Source organism: Phoca vitulina, unplaced genomic scaffold (assembly GCF_004348235.1).
Source record: "Phoca vitulina isolate PV1807 unplaced genomic scaffold, GSC_HSeal_1.0 scaffold20, whole genome shotgun sequence".
Classification (NCBI taxonomy): domain Eukaryota; kingdom Metazoa; phylum Chordata; class Mammalia; order Carnivora; family Phocidae; genus Phoca; species Phoca vitulina.
The window spans coordinates 11,901,520-11,917,050 of record NW_022589723.1 but is presented as its reverse complement, the minus strand read 5'-3'; the positions used below and the strand labels follow the sequence as shown (position 1 = coordinate 11,917,050).

The 15,531-nt window shown below is 41.4% G+C and overlaps 1 protein-coding gene across 1 annotated transcript; it reads left to right on the top strand.

Moving 5' to 3' along the window:
* Positions 1 to 89: 89 nt before the first annotated feature.
* Positions 90 to 13,577, top strand: CATSPER2 (cation channel sperm associated 2). The gene is made up of 13 exons (XM_032417556.1): positions 90 to 221; positions 696 to 842; positions 1,344 to 1,517; positions 1,709 to 1,777; positions 5,997 to 6,169; positions 6,686 to 6,841; positions 7,119 to 7,243; positions 8,192 to 8,370; positions 8,585 to 8,684; positions 9,210 to 9,266; positions 11,603 to 11,832; positions 12,192 to 12,359; positions 13,540 to 13,577. The coding sequence occupies exons 2-13, from the start codon at positions 698 to 700 to the stop codon at positions 13,575 to 13,577; spliced, it is 1,614 nt and encodes a 537-aa protein (XP_032273447.1). The 5' UTR covers positions 90 to 221; positions 696 to 697.
* The last annotated feature ends 1,954 nt before the right edge of the window (positions 13,578 to 15,531 follow it).

Genomic DNA, 15,531 nt, shown 5'->3' with positions numbered 1-15,531 from the left:
TGGACCGGGGGCTGGGGCTGGGGCTGGGCCCGCGGCGAGCCGGAAGCCAGGGAGCAAGTGTGGTGGAGTGGGGCGGGGCCGAGCTAGAAATGGGGCGCCGCGGAGCTGGGAGCCGACCCTGAGCTCATCTTTCGTAGGGAGAGCTGAGTTCTGGGGGCGCCAGAGCCGGAGGCGGAGACGTGAAGTCAGGGCTGAGTGGGCGGAAGAGAGCCTCGGCTGAGGTGAGGCCCAGAAGCGGGAATTGAGAGGTGGAGCCTGCACCCGAGGGACAGAGTTGGGACGGGACACGTTTTCCAAATGTCAGGCTGCTGCAATCAGTCCAGTTCCTCTTGGTTTGTCTTTCGGAGGCAGCCCTAAGTCCTCCCACTGCCCCTCCTCATTGCACTGCCCAATTACCTCAGGTCCAGGTGCTGCTCCGATTTCCTCTTTGTCCAGCCCCGGGACTCCTGCCCTGTGGCTGCTACTTTGAATTAGAAACGCTGTCACACAAGTGAAGGTGCCTGGCCACTTAGTCTACTGCGCAGTGTCTCTCTTACGACTCTTAGCTCCTTTTGTTTCAAAAAACTTTGAGTCTTGGTACAATGTGTTTGACTTCTTTAAGGGCAAAGAGGGTGGGAGAAGGGGAAATAAACTTCTAATCTTTGGTGCCTCTCCAAGAATGAAATGATAACTTGGTTTTTCCATTATTTTAACAGACATGGCCACCAATCACCCAAGAGGACACGTGCAACTGCCCCGAGCTGATGCCATTCGTTCACGTCTCATTGATACTTTCTCTCTCATCGAGCATCTGCAAGGCTTGAGCCAAGCTGTGCCACGACACACTATCCGAGAGATAGTTGGTCAGCAGCCTGTTTCTTAACTAGCATAAATTTAAGACTCCTCACCACACCCTCCAAAGAGTAGAAAGCAGAGAGACTATTTTAAGGGTGAAAAATTCAGGGAAGATTGGCTTGGTTGCTAGTTTGTAAATGATATCAAACTTGATAAATCAAAATAAGGCTCTTTGAACCCAGGAGATAGAACCCATGCCCCTCACTTTTAGGCTTAGGATAACTACTAGCCCTGGCTGACTTGGAAGTTTCTACGAAAGACACTGAAAACTTCGAGGATTGAACCTGCTGCCTTTATTCTTAGGCATGGACAGTGTTGGTCATAAGTGATATATTAGCTCTTATTCCAAACTAATGTTAACTGCTGTGAGAAAGAACAACAAGGCAAGCCTCTGCACTAGGGGACCTATTATGTAACCAGTATCCCTGCCCTGGTCCTGCCTGTTCTTCCTATCCCCCAGGGATTTCTCTTTATATTTATCCACTGTCCCCTTTTAATTTTTGGTGTAGATCCTTCCGGTCAGAAGAAGGTTATGTTGGGAGATCAACACCAGCTTGTGCGCTTCTCCATAAAGCCTCGACATGTAGAACGAATTACACATGGCCGGAGGCTGATGAGCAGGCTTCGAGTGCGCTGCAGTCAGAGGCCACCTCTTTCCTTGTGGGCTGGATGGGTCCTTGAGTGTATCCTTTCGTGCCCCTCATTTTTATCCCATGCCTTTACTGTCTCTCTTGCCTCATCATCTGCCTGAAGACTTATTTTCCCATTTCCAAACTCCATTTTCTTCTGATCCTCACTGGTTCTATTTTTGCCCTTATTATTTCACCTGTATAAGAAAGAATTCCACTCCGTATGTTTCCTTAAAAGAAAACAGGTCCTCTCTTCACAAATTTCATCATCTTTCTCATCTTTTTGAATACAATTGTACTGATGGTTGAAATAGGTGAGAACTGACATTGAATGGAAGAGGAAGTGGCTATGGGTCATTTTTCCTATAAATTGATCATTTTTTTATTTTTGACTGTTACTTGAATTGTGATAGGGACAATTACATTAAGTCCCCCATAGTAAGATTTGTGCAACTGCTAAGACATGGAAATATATGGAGGGCTCTCAAGAGAGTGGTAGATATAAAGTAGTCTAGACACTTATAGTGTAATAGACTCATGGGAAACCAAAGATGTAAAGACCAGTTACATTTCTGTGTCAGTTTAATAGTTGTTTAAATTAGCCTTTTGTATTAGAGATATTGGTGCCTATCGGTGAGTGATGCAACACTTACATTTTTTACAAGTATGTTAAATATTAAGTACAAATAAGAAAGCTCACAAAGTATATAAAGCTAGATACAACTAAAATATTAGATGAGCCAAAAAATGACTTAAAGAGTAAATGATTCTAAAATCAGTCCTAAATTATATGAAATGTATTAAAAGCAAAAAAATCTGGAAAATCAATGAGCTCATTTGATTATCATCTCAAACAAACTGCTCCGAAATGATGAAAAGGACTTCCTTGTTTCATCCTCATTGTTTCGGGGAATTTTCCTACTTTATAATAGTCTTTTAATGCAATCAGGTCAAAGATATTTAAATATACAACAATTCTTGATATCACTAACCCACTACAGTATACTATATACTTTGAGGTATTTATTTTTTTTTTAGAGAGTGTGCACACATGTGTAGACGGGAGAGGCAGAGGAAGAGGAAGAGAGAGAAAATCTTAAGTAGGCTCCACACCCAGCGTGGAGCCCGACTTGCAGCTCAGTGCAGGGCTTGATCTCACAACCCTGAGATCATGACCTGATCGAGAGTCAGAAGCTTAACCAGCTGAGGTACCCAGGTACCCCTATACCTTGGAAGTATTTTATTTTCTCCCCATTGTGGTGAGGATTTTGAGCTAAGTCACCCACATTTCCTATTTCTTGTATGATAACTGGCATGTATTTGCCTTGTGGTGTTAAGGGTATAGTCTTAAGCCTTGGAATAAAGTAAACAGCAATAAATATACAGGATTTCCTGGATCTAATGGACAAATCAAAATAGAATAGCACTAACCATTCTAGTTGGTAAAACAGTTGAATATGAAACATGATCACTGTGTCACAGAATAGGTGGATTGCTTGAATGGAAATTATCTGGCAAGTTCAGCAAAATTGTATCTTATTAGGTACATTCTCATGGTAGAAAGGCAGGAGGGATTTTGCAAAGGCAAAGAATTTGTGACTAACAGATTTCTTTGAACAGACTAATTCATGTGATAAATATTAAGACTGTTTAGGCTTTTAAAAAAACAATTTTCCAGATCATAGAGAATGTTGTTACAGATAGGGAAAAAAATAGTAATTAACAAACAGTTCTCTAGATCAAAGCTCCCTAATCTTTTTTTTTTTTCTTTTAAAGAGTGTACACATACTTGGGGGGGGGGGTGCCGGCCGGCAGAGGGAGAGAGGAGAGAGAATCTTAAGCAGGCTCCAAGCCCAGCCCAGGGCCTGACACGGGGCTCCTTCTCATGACCCTGAGATCATAACCTGAGCCGAAATCAAGAGTCAGACGTTTAACCAACTGAGCCACCCAGGCGCCCCATCCCCGATCTTTTTGGTCTTGTGATTTTGTTTCCCAGTAATACAGCTATAAACTTGAAAACCTCCTTAGGAGTTTAATCATTCCATTAGTTTTATATGGTATAAAGAAGCAAGTTGAAGTAGAAGTAATATTTTAGACTAGCATATTATTAAATATTTTATTTTAATGTGTATAATATAATTTTTAGCACATTTTTACTTTTGCCATTTTGTAAGTGATTCATGCTGTTTTTTTAAATTTTTTTTTTTTTTTTAATTTTATTTATTTATTTGAGAGAGAGAATGAGATAGAGAGAGTGAGCATGAGAGGGGGGAGGGTCAGAGGGCGAAGCAGGCTCCCCGCTGAGCAGGGAGCCCGATGCGGGACTCGATCCCAGGACTCCAGGATCATGACCTGAGCCGAAGGCAGTGGCTTAACCAACTGAGCCACCCAGGCGCCCCTGATTCATGCTGTTTTTAAAGTAAATATATGATTTGCTCATAAATGAATTTTTAAAGGCCGTTAATATATTGTTTGGCTCAGGGATCAAATATATTTATTTTATGTATTATATGCTTTTTAATTTAAGTTTTTGTTCTTTTTTAAAAATTGAGATATAATTGACATATAACATTAATTTCAGGTTTACAACATTATGTAGTATATGTTAAGTACATATTATATATTAAGGTGTAGGTGGAAATTTAATTACGTGTTAGGGTATAAAAAAGAAAAAAATCTACTTTCACAATGATATTGGTAATTCTACTTTTCATTTTAAACATCAATTTGGCTTATTTTTATAATTTTCACATTTTGTTTCCAAATGATGAGAGGGAGAAAAGAAAGAAGATTTGACTCATTTGCAATCCATTTTCTGAAAATAACACATTGCAAGTGTGAATAGTCCTTATTTCCAACAACAAAAAAAACATGTATAACGTCATTATAATTTTTTACATTGATTTTGAGGTTCTAGAGATATCTTGATGTGCTATATATGAATAATTCTGCAAGTTTATCTCAAGATGAACTTCATCAGATTCTATAAATTGCATTCATCTGATCAAAAACTTTATATAGCATTGGTGTTCCTTACTTCATTGTGGATATAATGAGCCAAATCTTCTTTCTTTTCTCTCTCATCATTTTTTAAAAAAAATACATGATTTGTGCACAAATGAATTTTTAAATGACATTATATATTTTTGGTGTGGGGATCAAATATATTTTATGTATTATATGTTTTTATTTTTTTATTTTTTTGTAGTATATATTTTTAAATTTAATATTATGGATATAACCAGCCAAAAAACAGTTACAATTTCAAACTGTTTAAGTGTCAAAATTGACAGCAGTTTGTGTTGTTCAGAGTGATTGAATATGTTCTTCTAATCTCCATTAACTGCCAAGGATATCAGTCATAGTGCATTTGGAGGCTCTCAGATTGTTCTGTTTCAAAGGCAAACTATTAAATTATTATTTAGCTTTTAAGCCTATTTTGATTTCATTTTTTTTTTTCCTACAGCATGGTATACATCCATTAAATGCATAAAAGAAATGAAGAGGGTGAAAAATGAAGGCAATAAGTTGAGGAATAGCAATTAGCAGATAATAGGGTTTTAGGGAGAATGTATAGGATTTAATTTGCTTTGCAGGACAAAATCAGTTTAGAGAAGAATGGGAAATTTTTTAAAACTAACAAATAAAGAACCAAATAATTTTTTAAAAAAGATTTTATTTAATTATTTGCCAGAGAGAGAGAAAGAGAGCACAAGCAGGGAGAGTGGCAGGCAGGAGAGGGAGAAACAGGCTCCCCGCTGAGCAGGGAGCCCGATGTGGGACTCCATCCCAGGACCCTGAGATCATGACCTGAGCCTAAGGCAGACGCTTAACTCACTGAGCCACACAGGCATCCCAAGAACCAAATAATTTCTTATTATAACTCAGTATGTCTCATGAATCTGGCTTCTTGTTCCTACTTCCCTTATCAAGCACTTTACATATCATGGCCCTACATTTTCATTCTATTCTCAAGGCCCATTGCTGCTGCTTCTTCTTCTTTTTTTTTTTGTAGCAGACAGCATTGGTGGTAGTAAAGAGAGCAATCCCTTGGTGACTGTGTGACCCCAGAGTGGGAAGGCAGTGACTTGCAGCTGTTAGACACATTGATACCAGCAGGAGATGAGTTGTAGCTATTTTTCATGGTCAATTCTTTCTTTTTTTTTTTTAATTTTTATTTATTTGACAGAGAGACAGCAAGAGAAGGAACACAAGCAGGGGGAGAGGGAGAGGAAGAAGCAGGCTTCCCGCGGAGCAGGGAGCCCGATGCAGGGCTCGATCCCAGGACCCTGGGATCATGACCTGAGCTGAAGGCAGACACTTAAGGACTGAGCCACCCAGGTGCCCCTCATGGTCAATTCTGTCCTCCCCTGTATTTCACAGGTTGAAAAAAATATCAATGTTAAGAAAAGAAACAAAGAAAAATGGAATAGCAGTGGGCACAACTGTGGTTTATAATAGTTTCTGATAATTCTATATCATTCAACTTCCCAATTCCTTAACCTTTATTCATCCTTCGCTCTACTCTCACAGAATTGCTTGAATCCTCAAACACCAAATTGTGGTCACTCAAGCTGACTCTGGAGGTGGCAGCTTGGTTCATCTTGCTTATTTTCATCTTGGAGATCCTTCTTATGTGGATATCCAGCTTTTTCCTCTTCTGGAAGAATGCCTGGAATGTCTTTGACTTTGTTGTCACCATATCGGTAAGGATAGATATCCTGAGGATTAGTTTAGTGGGTTGAGGAATGAGCCTAGATGAATCAAAATGACAGGAAAAGTTAATTAGATCACAAGAAGAACATCATTATTTTGATTTTTTTTTTTTCTAAAACTGAAGTCAGTCATTTCAGGAGTTGCTGGTATTAGGAGCAAGACAGAACCTAACCACAACATTAGCCCCAACAAGAACATCTACCAGTTACTAAGCACTTACTAAGTGCCAGGCACTGTTCTAAGTGTTTTACGAGTATTTTCTCATTTGAGCTCCACAACAACCCAATGAGATAAGCACTGTGCTTATCCCCTTTTTATGTTGGAGCAAACTGAAGTGCAGAGTTTAAGTAATTTAGTAGAGGAAGGCTCAATTGGAAACAGTCCTCAGAGAATGCTGTTCAAGAGATAATGCCCAATGAACTATGAAGAAGATGAGATAAAGAAAGGGGTAATTGTGCAAGGGTGCTTTGGGTATATTTTACTCATAATCTACGTGTTTCCCACAGTCCCTGCTTCCTGAGGTTGTGGTGCTGGTAGGGGTAACAGGCCAGTCTGTGTGGCTCCAGTTGCTGAGGATCTGCCGGGTGCTAAGATCTCTCAAACTCTTTGCACGATTCCGTCAAATTCGAGTCATTATTTTGGCCCTGGTGAGGGCTCTCAAGGTGATTTGACTGTTGCAGCTAAACCAACTGGGCAGGGTGGATAAACATTGGAATTTAACATAAAACAAGTCTGGGTGGGTCAAAGAGGTCAACAAGGGACCCTATGAAATGTCATTGGATGAGAAAGGGCTGGGGAAAGCTGCTGTGGTCTAGAGATAACTGGACTCGGGAGTGGAAGTGAGGGTTTTGGTGGGTGATTGCCAGGGTGGGCTTGACTCTGCTGTAGGTGGAATCAGCCTAGTCTGGCCCAGCTCTGACTCGAGGTCATGACCTCTAGAGCATGACCTTCCTCTTGATGTTGCTGCTCATCTTCTTCTACATTTTTGCTGTGACTGGTGTCTACTTCTTTGAGGATTTCACCCGTTCAACTCGCCAGGACCTGAAGTACCACATGTTCTTCTCGTAGGCAGGACTGGGGGAATCGTGGGTGGGGGGAGAGGGTTTGGGCAAGAAACTGGGAAGCTAGTCCAAAGTAAGTAATACAGAAAGTATAGTCTATTGTAAGAAACTGGAATAGAAAACAATAGGGAGAAAATAAGAGAAAGCAAAGGAATAGTGAGTAGTATTAGCTCTGATTTTGAGGATAGGGTGGCTAGTTCCAGGTTTGCTCTGGGTTTTGAAATTTAAACATCCCCTCCTCAACCATCTTTAGATAGCAGTATACTCCAGTGATTAAGCTCTGGTTTCTATGCCTCAGTTACCTCTTTTGAAAAATGAAAATAATAGTTGCACTACCTCATAAGAGTGTAGGAATTAAAGTAATGCATTTTTGCACTTAGCACAGATTTTGACACAGTGTAAGTGATCAACACATGCTACTATGACTCTCAAACAGGTCACTAGTTCTACCCCAAAGTCTAGGTGTGGGGGTTACACACTGAACAGAAGATTGGAATCCAATCTTGTCAGCACCTCTTAGGTCTCAGACTAACAGACTAACAGGTAGCTTTGTAAGAGTATTGAGTTAGGAGAGTCCCAAATATTTGTGTGCATGTGTAACCCCCTGTTCGGTGAAGACCATAGAACAGTGAAGAATGAACTTACAAAAAAAGATATGCAGTTGGTGATTCATTCAATTTTTAAAAATTCAGCCAGTACCTATTTATTGAGCACTTACTATGTTCCAGGCACTAATGGAATAGTGAGAGATATTCATGGATTATTCATGATAAAGGAAAACCTAATAAAACAACTGCAAACTGAAGAAAGCTTAGCTAAAAAATTGATAGAAGCCAAAGTCAGAGCAAACTACAAAGAAATGTTCTTATGTTGTTTTAAGAGTAAAAAAATAACGTTTCTGAGAGATTTAGATCTCTGTTCTGTCTGTACCCACACGTCCTTTTTCTCTAGGGACCTGCTGAATTCCCTAGTGACAGTGTTCATCCTCTTCACCATGGACCATTGGTACGCACTGCTTCAGGATACCTGGAAGGTGCCCGAAGTCAGCCGTGCCTTCAGCAGCATCTATGTCATCCTTTGGTTGTTACTTGGTTCCATTATCTTTCGAAACATTATAGTAGCTATGATGGGTAAGCACAGAAGAGGGAAAACTTGGTTGTGAGGGGTAGCGGGGAAGAAATTAGGGTGAAAGTTAGGATTGGTAGGTTATGTATAGAGAGAACCTGAGGTAGCAGGAAGGCTTGGGGCCTGGAATGGATATTTCACTTGGTTTCACCCCACCCAAGCCCTCTCCCCAGGTCTATTTACCACTATATCCCAACTCCTAATGGCCCTTCGGGGCAGTTACTAATTTCCAGAATATCAGGAATGAACTGAATGAGGAGATGACACATCTGGAGGTTCAGCATAAAGCCGACATATTCAAGCGGCAGATTATCCAGAGGTCTGCTGCCCCATTTTCAAACTCAAGTTTAGTTCTGAAGGGTATCCCAACCTCATTCCCTTTTTCTACTCCTTGGCCTTGACCCCGTTTTTCCCTTCCTTTCCACAGAAGATTTGCCCCAGGTTTAGAATTCCCCAGCTCTAGGGGCGCCTGGGTGGCTCAGTTGGTTGGGCGTCTGCCTTAGGCTCAGGTCATGATCCCAGGGTCCTGGAATTGAGTCCCACGTCGGGCTCCTGCTAAGCGGGGAACCCACTTCTCCCTTCCTCTCTGTCTGCAGCTTCCTCTGCTTGTGCTCTCTCTCTCTCCATCAAATAAATAAAATCTTTTTAAAAAAAGAGAATTCGCCAGCTCTAGAATATTGCCTGATTCTTTATCCGCTGTTGGGACTTTCCCACTCTTTTTCACCTTCTTACTACAATGTGTTCTCCTTAGTTTTCTTCATTTTATGATCTGAATTCTTTTTTCCTTACCACGCTCCTGCATCAGTATAACTCTCTTCACTCTTCTGTGTTTTTTGCTTTACAGGAGACAAAACCTGTCCCCTGAAGCAATGAGGTCAAGCCTAAGCAAAGTGGATGCCAGGTTAGGAGTGTAAATGTGAACCGGGATAGACAAACGTGAAGGAGGAGAGGGTGGAAAACTAAAGATGAAGATTGACTTTGAGAGATAATCCATTTATTCAATAACTATTTATTGTAGTAGGTTGAGTGGTGGCCCCCCAAAAGAAATATCCATGTCCTAACCCCCTGGAATCTGTGAACATGACTTGATTTGGTAGAAGGGTATTTGCAAATGCAATTAAGTTAAGGATCTTGAGATGCAATCACCCTGGATTATCCAGGTAAGCCCTAAATGCAGTGACAAAGGCCCTTATAAAAGACAGAAGAGGAGAAGACCTAGACCTTGAAGAGGAGAAGATGTGAAGATGGACATAGAAATTGGAGAATTGGAGTGATGCAACTGGAAGCCAATGAATGCTAGGCAACTGCCAGAAGCTAGAGGAAGCAAGGAACCTTCTCCCCTAGAGCTTCCAGAGGGAGTATGGCCCTGCTGACACCTTGATTTCAGACTTCTGTCTTCCAGAATTGTGAGAGAATAAGTTTCTGTTATTTTAAGCTATCAAGTTTTTGGTAATTTATTACAGCAGCCATAGGAAATTGATACAAGTACCTTCTATGAGACAGATGTTATTCTAGACCCTGAGTATTCAGCACTGGACAAGAGAGCAGAAGGAGAAACAAGAAACTCATTCATCCATTCAAGAAATAATTATTTTGGGGGCACCTGGCTGGCTCAGTTGGTAGAATGTGTGACTCTTGATCTTGGGGTCATGAGTTCAAACCCCACATTGAGCATGGAGCCTACTTAAAAAAATAATTATTATTATTTATATAAACTTTTTTTTATTAAGTAAACTCTACACCCAACATGGGGCTTGAACTCATGATCCCAAGTTCGAGTCACATGCTCTACTGACTGAGCCAGTCAGGCGCCCCAAGAAATAAATATTGAATACTCATTAGGTGCTTGGACTGTGTCAGTGAACAAAATAGGCAATAATGCCTGTTCTCATGGAGATTACATACCGGCAAGGGGAAAGAGACAATAAACAATGAATATATAAAATGAGTAAATTAATATATTAGAATATGATAAGCATTATGAAAAAATAAAAAATAGAATAGGTGAAAAGGGATTGTAATATAGGGTGGGGATTGCAGATGGGTTATTTTTTTAAACAAGGTAGTCAGGATGGCCTCATTGAAAAGGTAACATTTGAACAAAGACTTAGAGAATGGGAGGGGATTACTGTGTGGCTATCTATGGGAAGAGTGTCATAGGCAGAGGGAACAGCTGATGTGCTTGAAAAACATCAAAGAAACCACTGTGACTAGAGCAGGGTGACCAGTGGGGGAGAGTGATAGAAGATGAGGTCAGAGAGATAATGGGAACCTCATCCTGTAGGGCTATGAGGGCCATTATAGAGACTTAGGCTTTCACTTTGAGTGAAATGGAGAGCAGCAGAGTAGAGCAGTGACATGAAGTGACTTACATTGAAGAAGGATTTCTCTGGTTGCGGTGTTGATGCACTGTAGAAGAACAAGGGAAGAAGCAGAGAGACGAGTTAGAAGGCTAAAGCTATCCAGGCAAGAGGTGATGATGGCTCAGACAACAGTGGTACCAGTGAGAAAAGATGTATTTTTAAGGTAGAATCAATAGGATTTCTTGGTTGATTGGATGGAGTATAAGAGAAGAGTTGAGAATGACTCCACAAAGTTTTGGCCAGAGTAGCTGGAAGGATGGATTAGCTGAGATGGGGAAGGCTGGGAGTGGAAGAAGTTTGATGGGCAAAGAGTTCAGTTTGGGTTGAATTTGAGATGTCTATTAGACATTCAGCTGGTGATGATATGTGAGTAAAAGTTGTATATCCAAGTCTGGATTGAGGAGTGAAATCTGGACTAGAGGTTTAAATTTGCATTTGGAAGACATTTAAACTCAGGAGAAGAGATCACCAAAGGAATGACTGTAGATGGGGAAGATAAAAAGGTAAGAGCTGAGCCTCAGGGCCCCTCAAGATATAGAACTGAGGGGGCAAACTATAGTTGTGGTGTAACAGGCATAGAGCTACGTACGGAGCGAGGAGCTAAAACTTAGCAAAATAAGGTGGAGTGTGGAATGCAGGGCCTGAGTAAAATGGAACACAGAAGCTATGTGGTGAGGGGCACTAACAGGGATATACCACACAGGATCGTTGAAGTTGGAAGTGCTTAAAAGCTCAAATTTTGGGAGCAGTTTGGCCCTCATGACCTTAAGTCCCAGCTTCAGGGGATGGCAAGGGCCAGGGCCGGCGTAATGAAAGAACTAGCCATATCTCATAAATGTATTTGAAGGAATAAAATATCTCCTTTCACTTATAGAGATGCCAGCCAACAAAGACAATCTTTGGACTTATCAAAAGCTTTTGAAGAAGAGTCTAAACACAGTGCTGACGAGGAGGGTTCAAGAACATCTGCACCGAAAATAAAAGATTCCTTGTCAAAAACGAAAAAGTCCTCATCTTCTTCCTCCTCCTCTTACTCTTCTTCCTCCTCATCTTCATCTTCCTCCTATTCCTCTTCTTCTGAGTCCAGATATTTAGACTCCATTGGTAAGCAGAGTTTCTTTCATTTGAATTCAGACTCCTCCAGGAGACATCCCAATCTTAATAGGAGCTCTCCCACTATATCTACTTCCCAGTTTTCTCCACCAGTCTGATTTTCTGGTCTTAATTGCTTACTTGGTGCTTTCTTTCATTTCCCCTGTACTTCTGCTTCACTTTGGGTAAGCGTGGCCATGGCTGTCTTTGCTTACTGTAAAAAGTTGTCTCTTGGTGATGTTCCCTTTCCCCTCCCTGATTCCTGTTTACTCTTGCATCCCTGCTTTTCCTTCCCACATGATAGGATCTATTAGCTCTTATCCAACTTCCACAGATCTAGACATGTTTTTAAGAAGCATTCCTCCCTCCAGGTCAGTTGGACTGGGAGACTCACGTGCACCAGAATCTGCCTGGGCTAATGGAAATGGATCAGGATGACCGTGTCGTTTGGCCTAGAGATTCACTCTTCCGATATTTTGAATTGCTAGAAAAACTTCAGTATAACCTAGAGGAGCGTAAGCGGTTGCAGCAGTTTGCAGGTATGGATTCAGGGCACTCATGGGGACCAGGGGTTAAGTACATTGGAGTAACATATTGGACTAGCATATATAACTGGGGAGAAGGAGGAGAGTGTCCACTATTTGGGCATTTCAGCTTCTGAATTTCCACCTCGCACTTAAAAAGGCAATTCCTTGGTTTGGTATGTCACATTCTTATGTCCTGATTTCTTATAATCTAGAAAGAAACTGACAGCTTGCTTCTCCAGTAGACCTCTAAATCCTATGAGGTCCGAGAGCTTGTTTCCCAAGAGGAACTAGTGTCCAATTGCAGGTGTTGGGTGTTAGTATAAGGTGGGCTCTTGCTCGGTTTGTGCAGTGCTCTCCCTTTTGGACCTGTTTCTGCTCTCTGAAGGGCATACTTCAGACCTGAGCAGTAGGGCCTCATCCTCAACTTGGATAGCAACGGGGATCAGACAGTGAGCAGAGAGCTCACAAGTGCCCATTGCTTCCAGGCCCCAAAAGAGGTTTATGAATTGTAGGCTTTTCTTCCTTTCAGACCCTTCTAGTGTCAGCCTAGACAGAGAGAAGTATGTACATTATTTAAATAGTAGAGTTAATTTAAGTGGAAAACTACTTGCTCAAAATTATTTCCCCTAAATTGCTCCTTTGAAATTTCACCACTGAGAGATGAATTGACGTTAATAAATTCTCCCTCTAAAAATACAAAAACTGGAAAAGTTAGGGGCCATTTTTTATAATTTAATAGGGATTAGTGTTGTCTTTCTCATACCTAATTGTCAGCTTCATGTGAAAATAACAATGAGGGAAGAGGAATGTGTGTGTGGCAGGCACAGGAGGGCAATCAGAGGAATTTGTAACGGTGAAACATGAAATTTAGAGCAGGATGTCACAGACAGGCTTTGCCTGCGTCATAATGTTGCCTAAGGTTAATCCTGTTCTTTCCAGTTGTCCTCAGTCCTGCCTTCCCACTTGTTCTCTGGGTAGAAACAGGATGAAAGAGAGGAAAAGGAGAAATGTAGCTTCTTTAATCTGGGTTAATTCATCTATGGCAGAGAGTACTGCCTCATAGGGCTTAATGAAAGTAAAGGTTCATAAAGATTTGTGTGGGAGCCTAGAACCCAGAAAAGCAGAGTCTTTAAACATTTGTATGTCCTGAATATTCTTAGCTTTGTAGCCTCACAGCCCCGTCTCTTTACAGTGCAGGCACTGATGAACTTTGAAGACAAAGAAAGCTGACAATGGATGGCTTTGATTTCTTTGGCAAAAATTAATGAAAGGAATAGTTGGAAATGGAAAACTCAAAGTATAAATGTCTAATAAATACTGTTGATAATTACTTAGTGGTCTGTCTCTGAGACATAGGGAATATGGAAGTGTTTAAAGTCAGGCTGAAAAAATTAGTTCAGGTGCCATTGGGGCCCATGGTCCTTGCCTTTCTACTCTTTCTACAGCTCCTGAATCTCACTTCTTTCTTGACTTTGTCATTGTAACCCCCACCCTTCCTGCAACCTTTACTTCCTGGTAGAGTCCTAATTTTACCGTCTCCCTCCCTGATGGGTACAGGCCTCTGGGGGTGGGAGGATAAAGAGATCCCAGGAGCTGTACAGTAAATAATTGAGAACTATTGTTTCCATTGCCTATTCTATGAACATTGCTTCTCCTATGCACCATTAACTTTCATCAAACATCAGGGCGCCTGGGTGGTTCAATTGGTTAAGCCTCTGACTCTTGATTTCTCTTCAGGTCATGATCTTAGGGTCATGGTATCAAGCCCCTTGTTGGGCTCAGCACTCAGCGCAAAGTCTCCTTGTCCCTCTCCCTCTGCTCCTCCCTGCCATTCACGTGTGCTCTCTCTCTCTCTCTCTCTCGAATAAATAAATAAATAAGTAAAATAAAAAAAAACTCTTTAATCAAACATCATTTGATTAAAAGGTCCATTTAGGGGGCGCCTGGGTGACTCGGTTCAGCATCTGGCTCTTGATTTGAGCATCCACTTTCAGCTCAGGTCATGATCTCATGGGTCATGGGATCCAGCCCTAGGTTGGGCTCCTCACTCAGCGGCAGAAGATTCTCTCCCTCTGCTTGTCCCCCCTACTCACTCACAAGTGAGCTCTCTCTCTCTCTCTCAAATCTTTATTTATTTGAGAGAGAGAGAGACCATGGGGGGGCGGGGAGACAGAGGGAGAGGGAGGGCAGACTCCCTGCTGATTAGGGAGCAGGACCCTGGGATCATGACCTAAGCTGAAGGGAGATGCTTAACTGACTGAGCCAGGTGCCCCTAAATAAATAAATCTTTTTTTAAAAAAGGGTCCCTTTATTCCATTTCCTTGCCATTGCTCCAGGCGGTGATTCCACTATGTAGGAATGTTCAAATCAGTAACTGTCCCATAGATTTTTAGTGTTAGAAGAGAGACCTCAGAGTTCATTTATCTCCCATCAAATCAGGAACACCTTTTAGAACATCACTGAAAGGGGGTACCCAACTGAGGCTTAACGTTTCTAGTTACTGGGGATTTATTATCTAGAAGGGATCCCATTCCACTGTTGGATGACTCAAGTCTTTACAAATATTTGTTACTAAACATTCTGTCATTTATTGAGTGTTTAACATGCACGAGGAGATATATATATTCATACATAAAAAACACTGAGCTGGGGGCGACTGACCGACTGAAGTAAAAATTGTCTAAAACCAAAAACCAATGTTATGTTACAAGGAAAAGCATTTTAGTTATTCCCCATAAAATGAGAAACAAAATAAAAATGTTTTAAAATAAATATCAATATATAATATGTATTAAAAATCCTATCATGGGTGCCTGGGTGGCTCAGTCGTTAAACGTCTGCCTTTGGTTCGGGTCATGATCCCGGGGTCCTGGGATCGAGTCCCGCGTTGGGCTCCCTGCTCCTCAGAAACAGGGAGCCTGTTTCTCCCTCTGCCTCTGTCTGCCGCTCCCCCCTGCTTGTGTTCTCTCTGTCAAACAAATAAATAAAATCGTTAAAAAAAAAAAAATCCTATCGTAAGAAAAAAAAATCCTATCATAAGAAATAGGGTATGACTATATGGAAAGAAGAGAGGGATGGGTAAAACAGGTGAAGGGGAGAGGTAGGGGGGGAAATATGGTGGAGGAGTAGGGGACCCTATTCCAACTAGTCCCCGGAATTGAGCTGGATATCTGCCAGACCACTC

Bases quoted from the DNA above. Each gene is read 5' to 3' on its own strand.
- CATSPER2 (XM_032417556.1), top strand. From the start codon at position 698: ATGGCCACCAATCACCCAAGAGGACACGTGCAACTGCCCCGAGCTGAT. The intron at 843-1,343 runs GTCAGCAGCCTG...TTTTTGGTGTAG, and splicing joins CACTATCCGAGAGATAGTTG to ATCCTTCCGGTCAGAAGAAG. The intron at 1,518-1,708 runs GTATCCTTTCGT...AAAAGAAAACAG, and splicing joins GGCTGGATGGGTCCTTGAGT to GTCCTCTCTTCACAAATTTC.